Here is an 18,262-nt window from a genome sequence, read left to right on the forward strand (position 1 = left end):
TAGCAATCTAAAGGTTTTTTTTTTCTTCTGTTTCTGTTGTTGCTGGTTGGGACAGGACAGTATTGTCCTTATTTGCATAATCATGACCCTTGTGTCTCATTCTTTGCTTTTCTGATTGGCTCACAACCCCAGGAGGACCTACTATTCATACTCTTATTACCTGTAAGTAAACAAACAACCAACAATCAGCTCACCCAGCCGCTGTTATCTATTTGGGCGAATTATTAGTGGTTAGTTGTTGTTATTTTTTTTATTTTTTATTTTTAAAGATGCAGTATACTTTTTTCAAGACAAAACACATTTTTCAGCTCTGACCAACCAGCCAAAGCCATCCTCATTGATGCCTCGCCAGGGTGGGGGGTCAATTCACTTTCATGTCAGTCAGTTCACGTTTCTAGGGACTTCCTTATGTTTTCATGTATAGTCAAATATATTACATTATGTATTCAAAACTTCCAGAATGATTTTTCACCTGATCTAAAAATCTTATGAAATGAACAAATCTTCCACCGAAGGGACTGAACTGACAGTGAATTGACCTCAGGCCCGGTGTCCTCTACATGCTCCAAAGTCGCTCTGAAGCAGGCTCATGAAGGCCAAAGTGGGCCAATAAACCCGAACCACGCAGGCCAAAGTGGGACCACACGGGCCTGTGCGTGTTATTTGAAAAAAGAATGCTGCACTTGTGACTTGTAGCTCTTTGTCTGCATGTAGTCATGTGATCATCCATCCGCCCATCAAGTCACAGGTATCATGGTTACTCTGCTACACGTGCTCAGTGTGTCTCTCCTGTCGGTGGATCGGAACCATGGGACTTACTCTGGTTTTGTGTCGGTAGTTCTGATGATGGCTTTCTTTTATCCTGGGTTTCTTCCTTCTCTACTCCGTCTGTGACCAAAGTAGATCCCTAAACTTGCGCTGCCTTTAAAGGAGGTGGGGACTTTTGAGCCAACTGTTCCGCAGCAAGAATAACGAAAAAATAAATGAATTGTCCGCAGCTTTTGTCTGCACTCACCATGAACATAAACTTAATTAAAATGAACATCTAACCGGTTCTTTAATCTTGTAGTAATGAATGGTAGACGGACATTAGTAATGCATATTTTTATAAAAAACGCCATTCAACTTTTTATAAATCTGGAGCTGTTGAATAAAAATGGCGAACAATATTTTCCCTCTGAAATGCAGTGGAACGGAAATGTAAAGTAGCATTACATGGAAATATTTAAGTACAAGTACCTGAAAAATTGTAAGGGACGTGAGGGTGGGAGTTTATTCTTCCTTCATTTGACTTTCTAGCTAAATGTGCCAGTGCAGCAGAAAGTCACTGCGATTCTCGGTTCACTAGGTGGCCTCTATATTCAAATTTATTTACTATCTATAATTTCTCTGTTTTTCCTCAGGCCTTAAAAAATCCATTCAAAAAATCCAGCCCAGTTCTGGTCACACCCATCTCTTGTCTCCCTACTCTATAGTGTGTACAGTACAAAGCATATGGTGGTTTATAATTTGAAGTTCTCTCTTCTCGCCTCTTGTCATGTTTCCTGTGTGACAACCAACAACAGACTCACAAACACCAACACAAACAGCCACACTTGGCCAGGGGTTGGATGTATGTTTCTATTGAGTGTGTAAGTGTGTGTGTGTGTGTGTGTGTGTGCGGTCTTAGAGGTGGAGTTGGTGGTCCAGAGGTAAAATGTAAAGAAAAGACAAAAAACAGCATGCATTCTGTTTGGGAAGAAGTCAGAGCCGTACATTGTATCAGTTTGGCAACGATCAGAAATCTTTATCAGTCCTCTGCTTTCATCGGCTGCAGCCATTTTGTGTCCCAGCTATAGAGGAGATTCTTTTTTAAATTTGTGGGGGAAAATATGTTTGGAGTCAAATTGCTATTCAAGAGAGACCCCTTACTTTTTCTTGAGCACGAAACCATGAAAGCCACAGTGACTATCTGTTCACCAGGAGAGATGTTGTCTTTACTGATGTATATCTATGGCTCTGGGTACATTGTGTTCCTGCATGCTCTGTCATCTTCAAGATATTAAGACCTCTACAGTTACTTTTCCTGGGATTTCATGGATTGCACACACTGAGAAGGTTTAAGGATACCGCGATGTTTATAGATTATAGAAAATAGATTCAAATAACTTTTTTTTACTATCATTCCTTTTTGTTTTTTTGTTTGCTGAACTAACTATTTATGAACTGACCTCATGTCCTAATGCTTATGATTCTAACTGTGGTACTTTGGTTGTTAAATGGTTTATTATCCCGCTGCTGATGTTTTAACTGGATTTTTATTCCTATCTTTGATGTCGGATGAAAACCAAATATTTTCTTTTCCCATTTTTTACATTTATTTAAATATTTTTTTTTATTTATATTTATTTGCCTTTTAATATAGCTCATGAAAAAAAAATCAAGAGTTTCATTGATTGTACAATAACATTTATTTTTTGTTGGCTTTCATCTGACAGCTCCTCTTTAGCATTAAGGCTGATGACTTTTTTTTTTTCCCCTTTGCTACTTGTCTGTAGGTCATAGGTCATTTTCCTAGATGCTATTCATCCCTTTGTCCCTGTAGCCAAGCCTGTTTAACGCTGCCGTTTATAAACAAGCATCTCCTCTACTTTCCTTGCTCGTTCTCTCCTCTCTCCTTCCTCTCTTTTTCTCTTCTCCTCACCCTTCTTCTTTTCTCCTGCATCTTGAATCAGAAGCCTGCAGCCCCCAGCTAAGCTTCTGTTACAAAAAAGGAAAGATATATATATATCAAACAACATGTGAAGATTTGGACATCGACACCAAGTGGGGCTGTGTTCTGCAGGCTAGCTGATGTTTGTGTTTCTGCTTGCGCGATGCCTGACTGTGTTCGTCTCTGCTCCCTCCCTCCCGACAGGAAACTGGCTAAAAAACGCAAGGACGCCATTGGAACGACGCGGCAGGAAATGACACACATGGTGAACGCCATGGACCGCAGCTACGCTGACCAGAGCACTCTGCATGCAGAAGACCCGATGGCCGTGACGTTCATGGACTCGCACAACTACAATAACAGATGTAGGTTCATGAGAAAACTGTTCTTGATTCTAGAATTTTTACACGTGTTCAAGTCTGATATGTGAACAAAAGTGTTGAACATCTGTTGGAAAGAAATGGTTTAAAATTACTTGTGTCAAGTTTTAAATAATCATAACTTTTACCAGAACGCAGAGGGAAGACTGTGGAATGTTATTGCCAGAAAAAGATCACCCCTGTATTAGTCGTGATTGGAGAATGTGACGTACATTTGAGGTCCTGCATTACAAAATGTGTTGCTATGGAAGCATCAAAATTGTCCCGTCACCTTTTGGGTCCTCGTCCGTGTTTGAGTAATGTTAGAATCCAGAGCATTTCCTGACAATGTTTCCTTCTGCAGTGCCCAACGACCCGCTGGTTCCTACTGCCGTGTTAGGTGAGACCTCTAGCATGGTTGGATACATCGCATTCATCAGCCAACGTGCCATGTAGTGATCACCCGTCATTGTCATGAAGCCCCTGCGCCTGTAGCCCCGTCCTGTGTGTCCCTGTGCGCATCATCACGTAGATCCCAGTTTGTGTAAACTGTGGCTGCAGGTCAAAGCCTCCATTACATCCCACAGTTTCCTGAGCTTTGACCTTGGTGCCGGTGGATAGTTTGGCCTGTTTGCAGTTTCTGTGCCATGGACATAAACAAAGCTTATTGTCATATTACCACAAATTGGGATAAATTTCTGTACAAACCTCAAGATTTGGCTTAAAGGAAATTGTGTAATGGATTTGAATATGTGAGCTAAACAGTGTGTTCAACCTACTTCTTAACCACAGACAAGTTTTTGTGTAGAACACGCTCGGTACAGAAAAACTCCAGCAGCTAAGCGCTTCATCTGTCGCCCTGCGGTTCCATCGCTCCCAATTCCAACTTCGGATTTTTGTTTCCGACTGAGCGTTGTTGATATTCACAGTCATTTGCCATCATTCTCCCTCCGAGACCTCATTATTTTCCACAGTGATGAGTTGTTTCAAGACATGTCATCTCCCGTCCCAATAAACGACAGAAATGTAAGCTTGAAAGGAGGACGAGGAGTTTTCACGTTGGCGCTGAGATGACTGCTGATAAAATCGGTGACATGGAGTGACTGTGAACGACTCGGTGCCTGCAGCTCTGTGTCTTTGGCAGAATCTGTTTTTTTCTGTGCTTCTGGATGTAGACGTCTGCATGAGTATCGTCCGTCTGTGTTATTCCCCAGGCTTGTTTTGTCGCCCCAGTCTGAATGTCTGAATCATGAAACTTGTGGGTTTTTTGCCAAGTTGCGATGTTTTCTCCGGCTCCAACGTGTTTATCTTTGCTCTGGCGTCGCCTCTGCAGCACGATGCGGAGTTCCAACGTGTCTTAAAGGCATCTGCAATCCACGACGCCACCAAACTGTGTTAATTAGCTGTTGCGTGACTTCTAATTCGAAACGAAGGCTGCAGTTACAAGCTGTCCCGGCCAATCACGTCACACGGGGGGGGGAGAACTAGCAGGAAGTAGCGAATTAAGAGCCGTTGTCGGGTCAAGTTTGCCGTTAATTGGCCTGATGAGGGCTTAACAAACCTTTAACAATCCGTAATGAGCGAGCGTGTCCTCGGAGCAGAGAAACGCATCGGCTGGATTAAATAAACAGTGTCAGTTAATGAACAGTGGTGAAGATGAAATCAGTCGGTTGTGCCGCAACCCCAAGCTACTCCATTATACAACCTGTCAGTCTTTACTTTTCCACTGCCAAGTCACATTACCTCCCACATCGCAGAGATGTCGACCCCTTAATTACATTTAACTCTTAAACTCGTCCAATTACATCCAAATGCGATGTTCATAATTGAATCTGTAGCTTTCTGCGCAGTATGAAAGTTATTTGTTGTGGTTTGGATGGATTGTTTCAGTCTTAGATGGACTGACAGTGTGTTAATGAGATGTAAATATTTGAAACAGCAATTTATCTCAGTTTTATATTTGTTTATCCCGTAAATTTTTTCAGTTCTTCACATTTACTCAAAGGAATTGGATGCGATATTTCATCGCAGTCGACTAAATGGTTCGACTAAGTCGGCGTGTCCTGCCTTTTTTTTTTTAAGTGTTGTTTTTTTATGTTGTTTTCAGTGAAGTGGCAAATTTCACAGAAGGCCCCAACACATGTGATGGTCATTATTCCATTTATTTTGGTCATGCTCCATTGTTTTGTGACATTATCTGGCATTTTTTTTTTAACACATATGTATATAAACCTTTGCACTCTTTGTCGATGGATTAAAGTGGTCAAACTAAACGTTTGTCCACGAGATGGTCTGGTCTAACAGAACCTCTCACCCTGCCGTCTGACTGAAAACCTTTTTTGCTCTTTCTTCTTCTGCTGCTTTGACATGTAGTTCCAATCACGGGTGAGTATTAACTGAGAAAAAAACAACTGACACATTTGGTTTGTGGGAAAATGCTCTTGGTTTTTTTGTGGTCTTTTGCATACTGTACATGAATGTACATCTTCCTGAATATTAGTGCTCATTCTAGAGCACTAATCATGGGGTGTACGGAGCTTCACTTTGCCTAGCTCACCTGAGAGAGCCTTAAATCCTCTTACCATATGATTCATATGAACAAATTTGGGCTATAAGCCATCGGTCGACGAATCATCAAACAAGCAAACAGGCTAAAGTTTTGGCGAAACAGCAGCCAACGTGAACTTCGTTGCCTCCGCTCTCACAGATGAGAACCACAGTGCGTCTGCGGCGGAGAACAGCCGGCTCCTGGACGTTCCCCGGTACCACTGCGAAGGCACCGAGTCTCCGTACCAGACGGGACAGCTGCACCCTGCGATCAGAGTGGCCGACCTCCTGCAGCACATCAACCTGATGAAAACCTCCGACAGCTACGGCTTCAAGGAGGAATATGAAGTAAGATTATTATGATCAGTACTGCTAGGAGCAACAACACAAGTATTTTACCGGCGGGTTCAAGTAGAAACATGACATGGACGTTCAGCTGTTTTCATACGTGAACATCGGAAAATGTCCGGAAATTTGGGCCTGGACATTTCACGCTGTTTGCTGTTCACTGATGAAGAAGGTGGCAGGAGATTTGTCCGAATCGGACGCGTTCACAACAGCAGGTCAATTTCCGGTACATTCAGGGGAGGGGTGGCATATGGGCTCGCTCCCCGTTTGACTAGGGTCTAGGAAGGAAATTTCCTTTGTTTGAAAGCAGCTTAAGATATCGGAAACGTGTTGTATACACACATGGCTTTTATTGTAGCTCTGGGTTTACATCAAAATGATAAAATGAGTGTAACGGTTAAATTGCCTCTTAATACATGAGGTTAATTTTCTGCTTTGTAAACAGTGAGTTGAGTGCTTCAACCATTTATTATCTAATAGGCATTATCTGCCTACTCATCTTCCACCAAGCAGAACCATAATACAAGCCCTCCTTTTCCCATCATCCCTTTTATCTGGAAGGGGTTCCGTTTAAGGATCCATGACGTGTAATTTTCCTTCCCATATTCTTCTCATGTTGTTGGTGATACAGAGCTTCTTCGAGGGCCAGTCGGCCACCTGGGACGTGGCCAAGAAGGATCAGAACCGCACCAAGAACCGCTACGGCAACATAATAGCATGTAAGCAAGCAAGTTTTATTGACGTGTCACTGCGTGAAAATACAGCTGAACTTACAGAGTGTTGTATGAGAAGTAGAGAAAGAGTATTCAAGGTAGATAATCAAGAGAAGACCAAAAAAAAGGAAATTGGTTTGAAGATACTTTTCTTTAGAGATGTCTACTAATTTGGCTCCTGTGAGACCGTATCTGCAAAAGCACAATCACCTTTTATTTCCAGCCATTACCAGGGAACAGCCATTAGCTCCTGCTCCGAAGATCCCCTGTGTACTCAGAGGATCCGGAGTTAAATTCAGGCCTTACTCAAATGGTCTTAGTTCATATGAAATAAGTCAAAATAAAAGTCAAATTAAAAGGAAAAATCCGTGGGGGTTGATTATTAAGAGTTTAACCCTCAGAAACTCAGCTGATCTGTTCACCTCTCTCACTATATTTGTGTCTTTCTCTCTTTCTCTTTCCCCATTTCTGTAGATGACCACTCAAGGGTTATTCTTCAGCCCATTGAAGACGACCCTTCCTCCGACTACATCAACGCCAACTACATCGATGTAAGTGGAAACGCATCGAATGCTACTATTGGCTCCCAACGAAACCAACGAAACCACACTCCCTCGCTCGTATGTCAGGCCTCTATACCTTTATTGCGTCTACTAGTCATCCATCGCCCCATTTTTACACATCCAGCCACCCATGAAAACACATCATACATTCAAGCACGTGTGTTTCTGCCATATGTGTCCATTTACTCACTCATTCAATATGAATTTAAGATGAGATACCTTTTCTTTTTTTTTGCTAATCCAGCCAATTTAAATGATGTTTTAGTCTATATATAAGTTACATTAAATACAGCAGTAGATTTCTTTTGACATCATTTGGATTATGCAGTAGTAGTTACAGTTTTAAAGGAATTAAATTGATAAAAGGGATTTTATTAGTTATAGTTTATAGTTAGTTCATTAGTCAGACTCGGTTGATTGACTCGACTGACTGTGCTGTTAATAACATTTGCTTCATGTCAAAGCTAAAGCTCACTGATTAACATGTCACATCTTGATATCTTTACATAAACTGAAGTGGGACTACAGAGACATTCCAACATTAGGAATATAGAACAGAAAAGAAAGATGAAACATGTTTTTGAGGTAGTGGTCGGTTTGTTTCCAGTTTTAAAGTTAAACCGAGCTAAGTGCCTTCGAGCTATAGCCTCATATTTTACCATCCAGGTTTGAGAGCGGTAGGGATCATCTATCTCTGAGCAGGAAAGCAAATAAGTGACTATATTTATTCTCCAGTGCATCCATCCATTTTATCTAAATACCATTCATTACCCATCTCCGCCCTGTCTAAATACCCGTCTGTCCATCATCCACTCTACTGTCACCTTCACCTCAATCATCTGCATGTTAGTCTTTCACGTTGTGCTTTTTCTTTTTGGTCAATGCTATTATGCTTATAGCATGCTCTTCTATGGTATCATTATCTTCCATTACAGCTATTACAGGCATGCTACTGCTCACGTTAAGATAGAATCTGAAGGAATAGACTGGACACGCCCATCTACCCATCTGTTGATGGGAAATTATCGTCAAATAATTTGGACAATAGCGAAAAATAAATTGTAGTGACGCTTGAGCAAGAAACCAAGACTATCAGCAACAATATAGCAACAATATAATGTTAAGCGTAGAGCACGGCCGATGTAGATCTTTTTGAAGCCGATGCCAATATCGATATTAGGGAGTATGAGACTTCCGATACGATACATCGGCCGATATATATTTTAAACTGTCAATGACTCCTAAGCTGTCGTTATCAAACCTTTGTGACAAACAAATGTAATCGAGGCTTGAATTTTAAGTTTAACCATGAACTTTTTTGGTAAATAACTATAAATAAAAAGAAAAAACACAAATACAACCAAATATAAAGTACTTGAAATAAGAAAATAATCATCATTTCATATTGTTAACATTTTAATATTGGCTCATATCAGCCGATACAATGGGCCAGAAGATATCGGGCTCTAGTTTAGCTAACTGACATGACAGGAAGTGTCCTCTGTATTCAGTCTAATTCTAGATTTTAGATCATGTTTTATTTATTTTTTCTGCATGGCCTGTTCAAACTCCCATTATGTCAATGCAACTTTTCTTTTTCTGATTGACACTCACTGACATTGTTGTGCTTTCTTTCTTTCTTCCTTCCTTCCTTCCTTCCTTCCTTCCTTACTTCCTTCCCTTCTTTCTTTCCTCCACTCGTTCGTTCTGCCTGTGGCTTGGGGCTATAGATTTGGCTGTACAGGGATGTAAGTATCACTGTGGATTCTTTCATTCATGCTCCTCAGCCTTTTGCACCTTTTCTCCTACACAGCCACTCAGGCTCTCATCTTCACATGCATCGGGTCACGGTGTGTGCACATTTTTGATTTGCTGGGGCTCTCTGCTGCATGAAGTGTTTCACCACATCTTGCTGTAAATTTGCTTTTGCGTAGTTTCCATTTTTGTCTTGTTGCCTTCAAGAAAGCCAGTTCAGTGGTTGTAATTGCCCTTTGCAAACCCGACAGTTGTTATGAAGGTGACGGATACTGATACAAAATCATCTGTAGATATTGGCTGGGCCGTACCGTGAGAATAAGGCTACATGCACACTGCTACTTTTTAGTTTAGAAAACGCGTCGCTGCTGGTCCACACTAGTCCTTCATACTGTTTCTTTCGTCGGATTTGAGAGCGACGTTAGTTTTGAAAGTTATTATCTAGCCTTTTTTTTTTCATAAGGGACAATTTTAACATGAAACACGTATATTTGATGCGTATTGAGTTGTTGTGTTGTGTTATTGTGTCTTCAGGGCTACCAGAGACCAAGTCACTACATTGCTACTCAAGGTGAACTAACCACAACACTGTCGAACACAAAAAAAATATTTTCTCCACATATACGACTCATACAATGTGCTAAATATATGTATGTGCTTGTGTGCAGGTCCCGTTCATGAGACGGTGTACGACTTCTGGAGGATGGTCTGGCAGGAACAGTCGGCCTGCATCGTCATGGTGACCAATCTGGTGGAGGTCGGGAGGGTAAGTTGTTGTTTTCAACGCTCTTGCCAGCGCTCTTTAGTTTCTCACCATTTAACATTTTGTACACAGACATTTAAGCTGTCGGATGATAAAAATGAATGAGGAATGATCGGCTGACAGGTCACATCTCTATGGTCCTACTCTGTTTTACTGATGAAGTCTGATAATATGAAATATTATTATCTTCAACAGGATCCAGGTCCTTGAACTTGTTTCATTATAATCCTTATACTATCTTTTGATTAGATACTAATCTTAAATTCTCTCTGCGACAGGTGAAGTGCTACAAGTATTGGCCGGATGATGCAGAGGTGTATGGAGACTTCAAGGTGACTTTTGTGGAGGTTGAGCCTCTTGCCGAATATGTGGTTCGCACATTCACACTGGAGAGGGTGAGTGATATTCTTTTAGTTGACATTGTACATAATGTCTGGAATGCACTGTAACATGATGAACATGTTATATTTATCATTATTTACAGTATTTTAAAAATCCTTAGCTGTATGTGTTAGTTTTTGTCTGTGATTAACTAGTGATTATAAATGTTCACTGAGTGGACCAAATGTCTTTTGTCTCTATTCAGCGTGGTTTCAACGAGGTGCGCGAAGTCAAGCAGTTCCACTTCACAGGCTGGCCTGATCACGGAGTTCCATATCACGCCACAGGACTACTTTCCTTCATCCGCAGAGTGAAGATCTCCAATCCGCCCTCTGCCGGGCCGATCGTGGTCCACTGCAGGTATAAACATGCCGTAAACTGTATAATAACACAAACCGTATAGTTGATATCACCTTTAGTTTAGAAATATACACACAGGCAGTATACACAGATCATGTAAAACGTGCCCTCTGTCTGTCTGCAGTGCCGGAGCCGGGCGTACGGGCTGTTTCATAGTCATCGACATCATGTTGGACATGGCGGAGAGGGAAGGCGTGGTCGACATCTACAACTGTGTGAAGGCTCTCCGCTCCAGGAGGATCAACATGGTACAGACTGAGGTGACTGCATTACCCATCCTCCATCTGCATCCTCATCTTTTAGAATAGTCTCGGCAAACCGTGAGAGTCGGCAGCCATCAGAGCGGCGCGGGCTGAGGTGACGGCATCGGGCTGCATCCACTTCATCTGCCGCCCATTCACAGACACGTCACCCCCACGGCACAAACATAGTTCACTCATCATTTAATGTCAAAGGTGAAAGGTAAAAAATTCATCTTCATTCGTCATCCGCTTGTTCTGAGGGTTTGAAAATATCACTTTGGCACCATCCAGTGGTTGGATCAAGAATTAGACCATGACTTTAATGCTTAGACGAAATGTAAAAGGGTCATACAGATTCATTATTACTCAAGTATTATAAATCAGAATCAGAAACACGTTATTGTTCCAGGAGGGAAATTGGGTAAAATATAGATTCCATGATAATAATACAATATAATGATATATTTAAAGTTTTATTTACTCTATCAGATTTATGAAATAGTAGTTGGCAGCTCACAGTCAGACCCAAACCGCCACAGTCGTCATCTCACCTCATCTCATCATCTTCATTACCCATCAGCCACCTCTCACTCACTCACTCACTCACTCACTCACTCACTCACTCACTGCACGCTCGCCGTCATTCGGTATCACGGCTGCTTGTGAATTCCACATCACAAACTGTGTGTGTGCTTGTGTGTGTTTTATTGCTATTTGCAAACGTTTGTGTGTGGATATGATAACATGTTTTGCATTACCTGTCTCCAGGAGCAGTACATATTCATCCATGATGCCATACTCGAGGCGTGTCTATGTGGGGAAACGGCCATACCCGTCTGCGAGTTCAAAGCAGCGTTTTATGAGCTGATCCGCATCGACTCGCAGACCAACTCATCACATATAAAGGACGAGTTCCAGGTAAAATCATCTCTTATCTACAGCCTTTAAAGTCACACAATTGAATTTGTGTCGGGGACAAATGGTTTTAGCAGCTGAATCTTCTCAGCACAAACCAAATATCAGAATGTCAATAGAAACTTTGTCCGCAGCATAATCCACTTGTCTGCTGTTCGTCTATATGCTCAGTTTGTTCTGCAAACAATAACAGCTTCAGGAAAGCAGCTAAATGCAAGGATGGTGGCGCAGCGTATAGGCAGTGTGTTGAGCCACACTTGGGTGAAATCTTCTGAAGCCATTTCTCAGACTCTCAAACCTTAAACTCTCACTTCATCCTCTACAAGCAAAGGTCAAAAACAACTCGAGAAACACTGTGATTCGCTCTTTTCCTCCATATCAAGTGAATATTCTCTCTTTGTGTGCAGACGTTAAACTCGGTGACTCCGCAGCCGCAGCCCGAAGACTGCAGCATCGCGTTGTTGCCTAGAAACCAGGATAAGAACCGCTTCATGGACGGCCTTCCTCCTGACAGATGCCTCCCCTTCCTCATCACGATAGACGGAGAGAGCAGCAACTACATCAACGCCGCTCTGATGGATGTAAGTGGAGACGAGGTCGTGTTATTTTCAACGCACATCGAGTTGAAGGGTTTGGGACGGTTTCCTTTTGTGACGAGTGCATGTGGAAATAGTCTTTCAGGTCAGCTGGTGTGTTGCTTTGAACACAATTCGAACACAAGCAACATGAATCTGGTGTCACACATTTGTTGAAAATGATGCAGACTTTCAAGAAGTTAAACAACTGAAGATGAAGAAAAACACAAAGAATTTTGCGCACATGTCTACAACATAAACACACACACACACACACACAAACACACAGACTCCCCCCTCCTGTTTGTGTGATGCTGTGTTTGTGGTTTTAGCAGCAGAAGGCTAGAGACAAATCCAGGTTCTGAAAAAGACCGTTAGCTTCTCTGGCCGCCACCCAAACATCGCTTTCGTTGGCAACAGCTGATTCTGTCTCCACGTGTTGCCTAGGTAACATGGCGGGGAAAAAACAAAGTCATTGAGTAGGCGAGACATTTGTAGGTGAGATAGAAAACTGTATTTGGATATTGTCAGTCATAGTTAGGAGTTAATGTTTATTAGCTGATTTTGTTTTTATATAATAAAAAAAGAATATGGAGAGGAAGGAAAACATGGTAAGGGTTGGTTAGTTTCATAATAATGTTTGAAACACAAAATGTAATTTATGCGTGGTGTATAAAGAAACCTGGCTTCTCTCCAACAAAGCTGTTGGAGGACAAAAAAAACCCCTGCAAATGTTGTAAAACGTAATTTTTCTTTTAAATTCACCTTCAAAGTTTAGCCGAGCTCAAACTTACCTTTGGCCTCTCTTTAACCAAGCTGTCAGAGGAGTTCCAGGTAATATGGGATTATGTGTCAAATCTCCAATACTGGATTTGTTTCATGGCTTCAGTGTCGTTCTGCCACCAGGTTCATGTTTAGCAAACCATTTACCGTACACCCCCAAATCCTTTATCCCCCCTACTCCCCCTGACCTTTCACATTAGACTCCTCCTCCCCATGTCGACTCCGCCCCCGTCACCAGAGTCATCCACACCCATGTCACATATTCGGCTGCACATTTCCATTCAGGACGAGGACGTCGGGCTCAGTTCACCTTCAGTTCAGTCGGTTCGTTGTGCGCAGAAGAAAACTGTAAATCTTTTTGGACTCGAGCTCCCTGAACGGACTGAACATGAAACTACCTGACCCCGCTGGATGTGGATGTAGAGTGTGTTTGTGTGTGTGATGCATGCTCCTCCTCAGTCGTCACCCTCACCGTGGACACGCCCACTGCATGATCATGTGACCAAACATCGCCCGCTGTGTCATGTTCCACAAACTCTGTTGTTGTTGTTGTTGTTGTTGTTGATGTTGTGTGTGTGTGTATGAGCGACAGAAAAAGAAGGATAAAAATGTTTTAGGTAAATTCAAAGCAAAACTAACTGCCTCTTATAGACTGGATTAAAAAAGTCAGTTTTTGTTTCTGTAAGAAATGACACCTCATACGCAAGTGAAAAATCTGATGTCATTAATTCCCCCCCCGTCTGTTTTTCCTGCAGAGCTACAGGCAACCTGCTGCGTTCATCGTTACCCAGCATCCTTTGCCCAACACGGTCAAAGACTTCTGGCGTCTGGTCTACGACTACGGCTGCACCAGTCTGGTGATGCTGAACGAAATCGACCTGGCTCAGGTAGCACACCTATCGGAGTGTCTTTGTCACAATGTGATGACGTCTTCATATATTCATGTATCTAAACTCTGCGGCCGTTTGTTCTCAGGGTTGTCCTCAGTACTGGCCCGAGGAGGGGATGCTGCGTTACGGCCCGGTCCAGGTGGAGTGTATGTCCTGCTCCATGGACTGTGACGTCATCAGCCGACTCTTCAGAGTCTGCAACCTCACCAGGGTTCGTACATCTACGTTGTGTCGTTAGTTATTACGGTAAATATTACTAAAAGAATAAAATTCAAATGTATATTGGAGTCACAGGTACTAGAATTGTTATTTTGGATCTGAATACTCGAGGTAGGATGCGATGCATTAATCCCCTCCTCTGTCTGTGCCGCAGCCTCAGGAGGGCTACCTGATGGTCCGTCAGTTCCAGTACCTGGGGTGGGCGGGGCACAGGGAAGTCCCCGCCTCCAAACGCTCCTTCCTGAAGCTGATCCTGCAGGTGGACCAGTGGCAGCACGAGGGGGAGGAGGGCGAGGGACGGACCATCGTGCACTGCCTGTGAGTACACAAGCATGCTCTTTATTCTCTTCTTCTTCTTCTTCTATGGACTTTTGTGAAGTATGAAATTGCGCGTTTCGTCACATATCTCTGTACATTATTCTCTGCTTGTTCACAGAAACGGAGGCGGGCGTAGTGGCGTGTTCTGTGCCAGCAGCATCGTATGCGAGATGGCCAAGAGGCAGAGCGTGGTGGACGTCTTCCACGCTGTGAAGACGCTGAGGAACAGCAAACCCAACATGGTGGACACTCCGGTGAGTCGGGGGAGACGGATCAGAGAGAAGTGTTTGCTTCGGTTTATAGATTGACGTTAAATATATATTCATACACCTCCCAACGTGTCAGACTTTGTCAGAGATGGAACGTCAGGTTCAAATTGGACACGTTCAGTCTCAGGTGTTTACACAAGGTGATGGAGATCGAAGGCGGCCGAAAGAAAAATCGTGTCATAAAAGAATATGGTCGTGAAGTGGATCATAAAACATGATGAGATCATTAAGTCCCGTCTGTGTTTATTTACAGGAGCAGTATCGGTTCTCCTACGACCTGGCGCTGGAGTTCATGGAGTCGTCCTAGACGAGGGAGGAGACGACGACGAGGAGGAGGAGGAGGAGAGGAAGAGGAGCAGACGAACGTCTTTTCACTTCCCTCGTGTTTGATTGTTTGCATTTTACGCTTGGGCCTGACTCCCCCCCCCCCTTGTTTTTTTGCATCCGCACATCAGTGGAGAAGTGGGCTCCTTGTACAGTGTCGGTACTCAGAGGGAAACAGAAGGAGCTGCTTGTGCAGCGGAGGAGGAGACGTTACTCCTTTTACTCCTTGAAATACTTATTGTACAGATTCTAATTTTTCTTTTCTTTTGAGTGCCAGCGGGCCCCAGTATGTTCTGGGCTCCATTTTAAATGTCCCCCCCCCGCATGGACGCGACGCTTCATGCCGTCTCGGCTGCAGTTCTCCACGTGCACTGTAGATGTCAGATGTCTTGATTCCTGCTCCGCACATCAGCAGCAGCAGCACCACCATCATCCGTCATCACCACGTTGCGTTCCCTTCAGTCAGGAGATTTATTATGTGTCTGTGTATTTAACGGCCACTCTGTATCCACTTCACGCAGAGACAGAAGAGCCTACATGTCAATATGAGTTTGCTTCTCAGATCAAGTAGAAACGAGACTGACGACGAATCAAAAACGGAAAGTTTACACGAGGAGTATTAGGCTTTTTAGAATTTTTTTTTTTTAACTTGACTTGAAAAATGTTGTGTAGGATTTTCACTAAAATGTAAACTTTTTTTTTTCTTTTTTTTTAAGTGTGATATGTATCATTGTTTCAGTTCTCGGCTGTCGACTTATAATGTCCGATTTGCTTTTGTATTATCATCAGTTTACTGATCTGCTGGATAGAAAAAACGCCGACGTCTTCTCTGTATCCACATCGTGCGAATCGAAAACACACACACAGAGATCCATCAGCTCCGTCGTGGTCGTTTCAGGGCTGGGCCCAATGCACTTCCAATTCAGCCAATTCACAAATGGGACGGAAAATATGAATATAGATTTTGGTCACGAGGATTACGAGAGTTTAATCACAGTTTCCATTAATGCTTTGAAGGGAATTGGAAGTGAACCGACCCCCGGGTGTCACTTGTTTTGTGCACTGGCGGCCAACACGTTTCTCTTTTCATTTTTCTTTTTACTTTGCAGCTGATGTTTATTCATAAGCCAAAGACTTTGTGTAAATATGTCTATATGGATAAAGCACATTGTTTGTATTTATAGTTTTTTTTTTTGGTTTACTCGCATTGCTTGTAAGAACAATCATTCTTCATTCCACGTTTACTCAACCGGCAGCGTTTCTTAAACCGAGGGTCGGGGGACGCCAACTGGGCCGGCGAGTTCCCGGTTCCTCCGCGGCCGTCGGGGGCGTCGGCGGGATTGGGGAAGAGACGCCGCCGACTCCGTTTGAGTCCACGGACGAGAGTTGAAGAAGCCCTGGTCGAAGCTGTATATTGAAGCATAGCAGTAGTTCTTTTTAAGTATTTCGGTGGAACTCCGTAGTGTTGTCTTGTTGTCACTTAATGAATCTGTGTGATGTTGCCGTGGTTTCTTTGTGTAAAAGCCCCCATCGCTCCGTCTGCGGTCAGTAGAGCGTCGGTGCGTTTACATGCTCACGAGTACTTTTGGGATAATGATGAGCGCCGATTCCCTCTTGACGTCGTAGGCCGGGATGAAGCTGTTTTCCGTCTTCACCCTCACATCCTGCTCACCGTGATCCCTGGACACGCTCCGACGCAGTGATGCAAAACAGGCCGAGTGAGCGAAAACACGCAGGACTGTGAAACGGTTATTGTGCCTAATCATTTGAATTTCCTTGTTGATGAGAAGCATTTCGACAGCATCTGGTGGACGGCAGCCGGGGCTTTTCCTGTCGAACGCGTTTCTCACGGACGATCATTGTTTCAACAACCACGTGTGCTTCTGTTTGAATCAGAAGATGAAAAGAAGACGAAGAAGATGAAAAAAACAAACAACTTTATTGTAAATAGAAAATATGACGCTCTGAAAGGAAGTTATTGTAAATAGACTTGTGGCCAGAAACTCTATTGTTGGACGAACAGTGGAGATGAAATGTCAGAACGTTTGTTCTGTTGCAGATTACACGTCCCAGATTGTGCTCCCGGAGGATTCCGCTCCAACTACAACAACAACAACAACAACGTTAGTTGTGGAAATAGAACTCAATTCTGTCGGTGGATCAGCAATCTTCTGTCGTCTTTTCTTTTGTCCTTCCCCCTGCAGACGTCTGGTCTGACCCAAAGAAGGGACAGCAAGTGTAGAGGCCAAGACAAGTCGTACATCTTCAGCGGTGTGGACGGTCGGGACAAGGCGGATGTCTGTGTTCAGAGCATGCACAAAGAGAAAAAAGTCGCGGCCACGGAAAATCCAACACGCAAAGGGAATTCAAAAGAAAACAAACCGTGGAGGAAAAATCCTGTCGAGGTGCCGATGATTGCTCCTCGGATCTGAAGTCGTGGCCCTGGACGAGGGGCCGCGTCTGGGAGCGTTCGACTGATAGTCATGGTTCATAATTGTTCTTGTCTGTAATGGTTGGCTTCTTTGCTGTAATAAAGACCACTTCTTTAATTAAAACACGAGACTCTTCTGTTGTTAAGACGACGCTGGGGGGAAAAGGGGATGGACGAGTCTGCTGATACTCGACGTTTTTCTTCACAGGAAAAACAAACCAAACACATGAATTTCCCCTTTGATGAAGGATGATTCAACAAGATGAGAATCAGATTCATCGGAGTCATCTCTGCAATTTGTTCCTTAGACAATTCACCACCTTTTTCAAATACATCGTCTTGATGGGGATCCTGTGGATACATGACAGGACTTTCAACTGGTCCAAATTAGAATTATATACCGTTTAATATCATGACAAGATAATGTTTGATCACAATGTTGATTATTATTTGCAACAACATGACCTTTGTATACTGCTGGTTCAGGGGTTCTTTTCTTTCAACGCGTCAATTGTGTAATGTTGATTCAAAATCGACATTTTACGAATTCCATCGCACAGCGACTTTTCTGATCAGAAGTCAAAGTTAAAATGAATCTTTTTCTATCTCAGTATAAGATAGTGTTGTTGTTGTTCTTAAACCAACTCAATGAAAGAAAGTGTCCTCTTCAGGCAGGTGTGTGCTATTCACCAAAAATCCTGGGGTGACATTTTCCCATGGATTTATCAATAAATAATCAAATATTCTGTTCAAATCCTCCAGGCTCCACCTCGTGCAGAGTGACGCCTCTTTCCGTCTCTGGGGACGTTTCCCTT

The 18,262-nt window shown here is 43.0% G+C and overlaps 1 protein-coding gene across 21 annotated transcripts in view; it reads left to right on the forward strand.

Moving 5' to 3' along the window:
• Positions 1-17,571, forward strand: part of ptprk (protein tyrosine phosphatase receptor type K) — a 100,124-nt gene extending 82,553 nt beyond the window's left edge. For 2 of the 21 annotated variants that reach the window (XM_035617561.2, XM_035617566.2), the window contains 20 exons: positions 133-162; positions 2,897-3,057; positions 3,416-3,451; positions 5,425-5,436; positions 5,759-5,946; positions 6,566-6,665; positions 7,134-7,279; positions 8,953-8,970; positions 9,512-9,548; positions 9,646-9,743; positions 10,019-10,135; positions 10,327-10,481; positions 10,606-10,741; positions 11,492-11,641; positions 12,046-12,219; positions 13,752-13,883; positions 13,972-14,097; positions 14,260-14,423; positions 14,542-14,677; positions 14,946-17,571. In XM_035617561.2, the coding sequence (XP_035473454.1) occupies positions 133-162; positions 2,897-3,057; positions 3,416-3,451; positions 5,425-5,436; positions 5,759-5,946; positions 6,566-6,665; positions 7,134-7,279; positions 8,953-8,970; positions 9,512-9,548; positions 9,646-9,743; positions 10,019-10,135; positions 10,327-10,481; positions 10,606-10,741; positions 11,492-11,641; positions 12,046-12,219; positions 13,752-13,883; positions 13,972-14,097; positions 14,260-14,423; positions 14,542-14,677; positions 14,946-14,999 (2,170 nt within the window). In that variant the 3' untranslated portion in view covers positions 15,000-17,571. Of the gene's footprint in view, positions 1-132; positions 163-2,896; positions 3,058-3,415; positions 3,452-5,424; positions 5,437-5,758; positions 5,947-6,565; positions 6,666-7,133; positions 7,280-8,952; positions 8,971-9,511; positions 9,549-9,645; positions 9,744-10,018; positions 10,136-10,326; positions 10,482-10,605; positions 10,742-11,491; positions 11,642-12,045; positions 12,220-13,029; positions 13,147-13,751; positions 13,884-13,971; positions 14,098-14,259; positions 14,424-14,541; positions 14,678-14,945 lie in introns of those variants that run through there. The other 19 variants (XM_047328550.1, XM_035617565.2, XM_035617570.2 and 16 more) reach the window with 19 other exon arrangements.
• Positions 17,572-18,262: the final 691 nt, after the last annotated feature.

Source organism: Scophthalmus maximus, chromosome 18 (assembly GCF_022379125.1).
Source record: "Scophthalmus maximus strain ysfricsl-2021 chromosome 18, ASM2237912v1, whole genome shotgun sequence".
Classification (NCBI taxonomy): Eukaryota; Metazoa; Chordata; class Actinopteri; order Pleuronectiformes; family Scophthalmidae; genus Scophthalmus; species Scophthalmus maximus.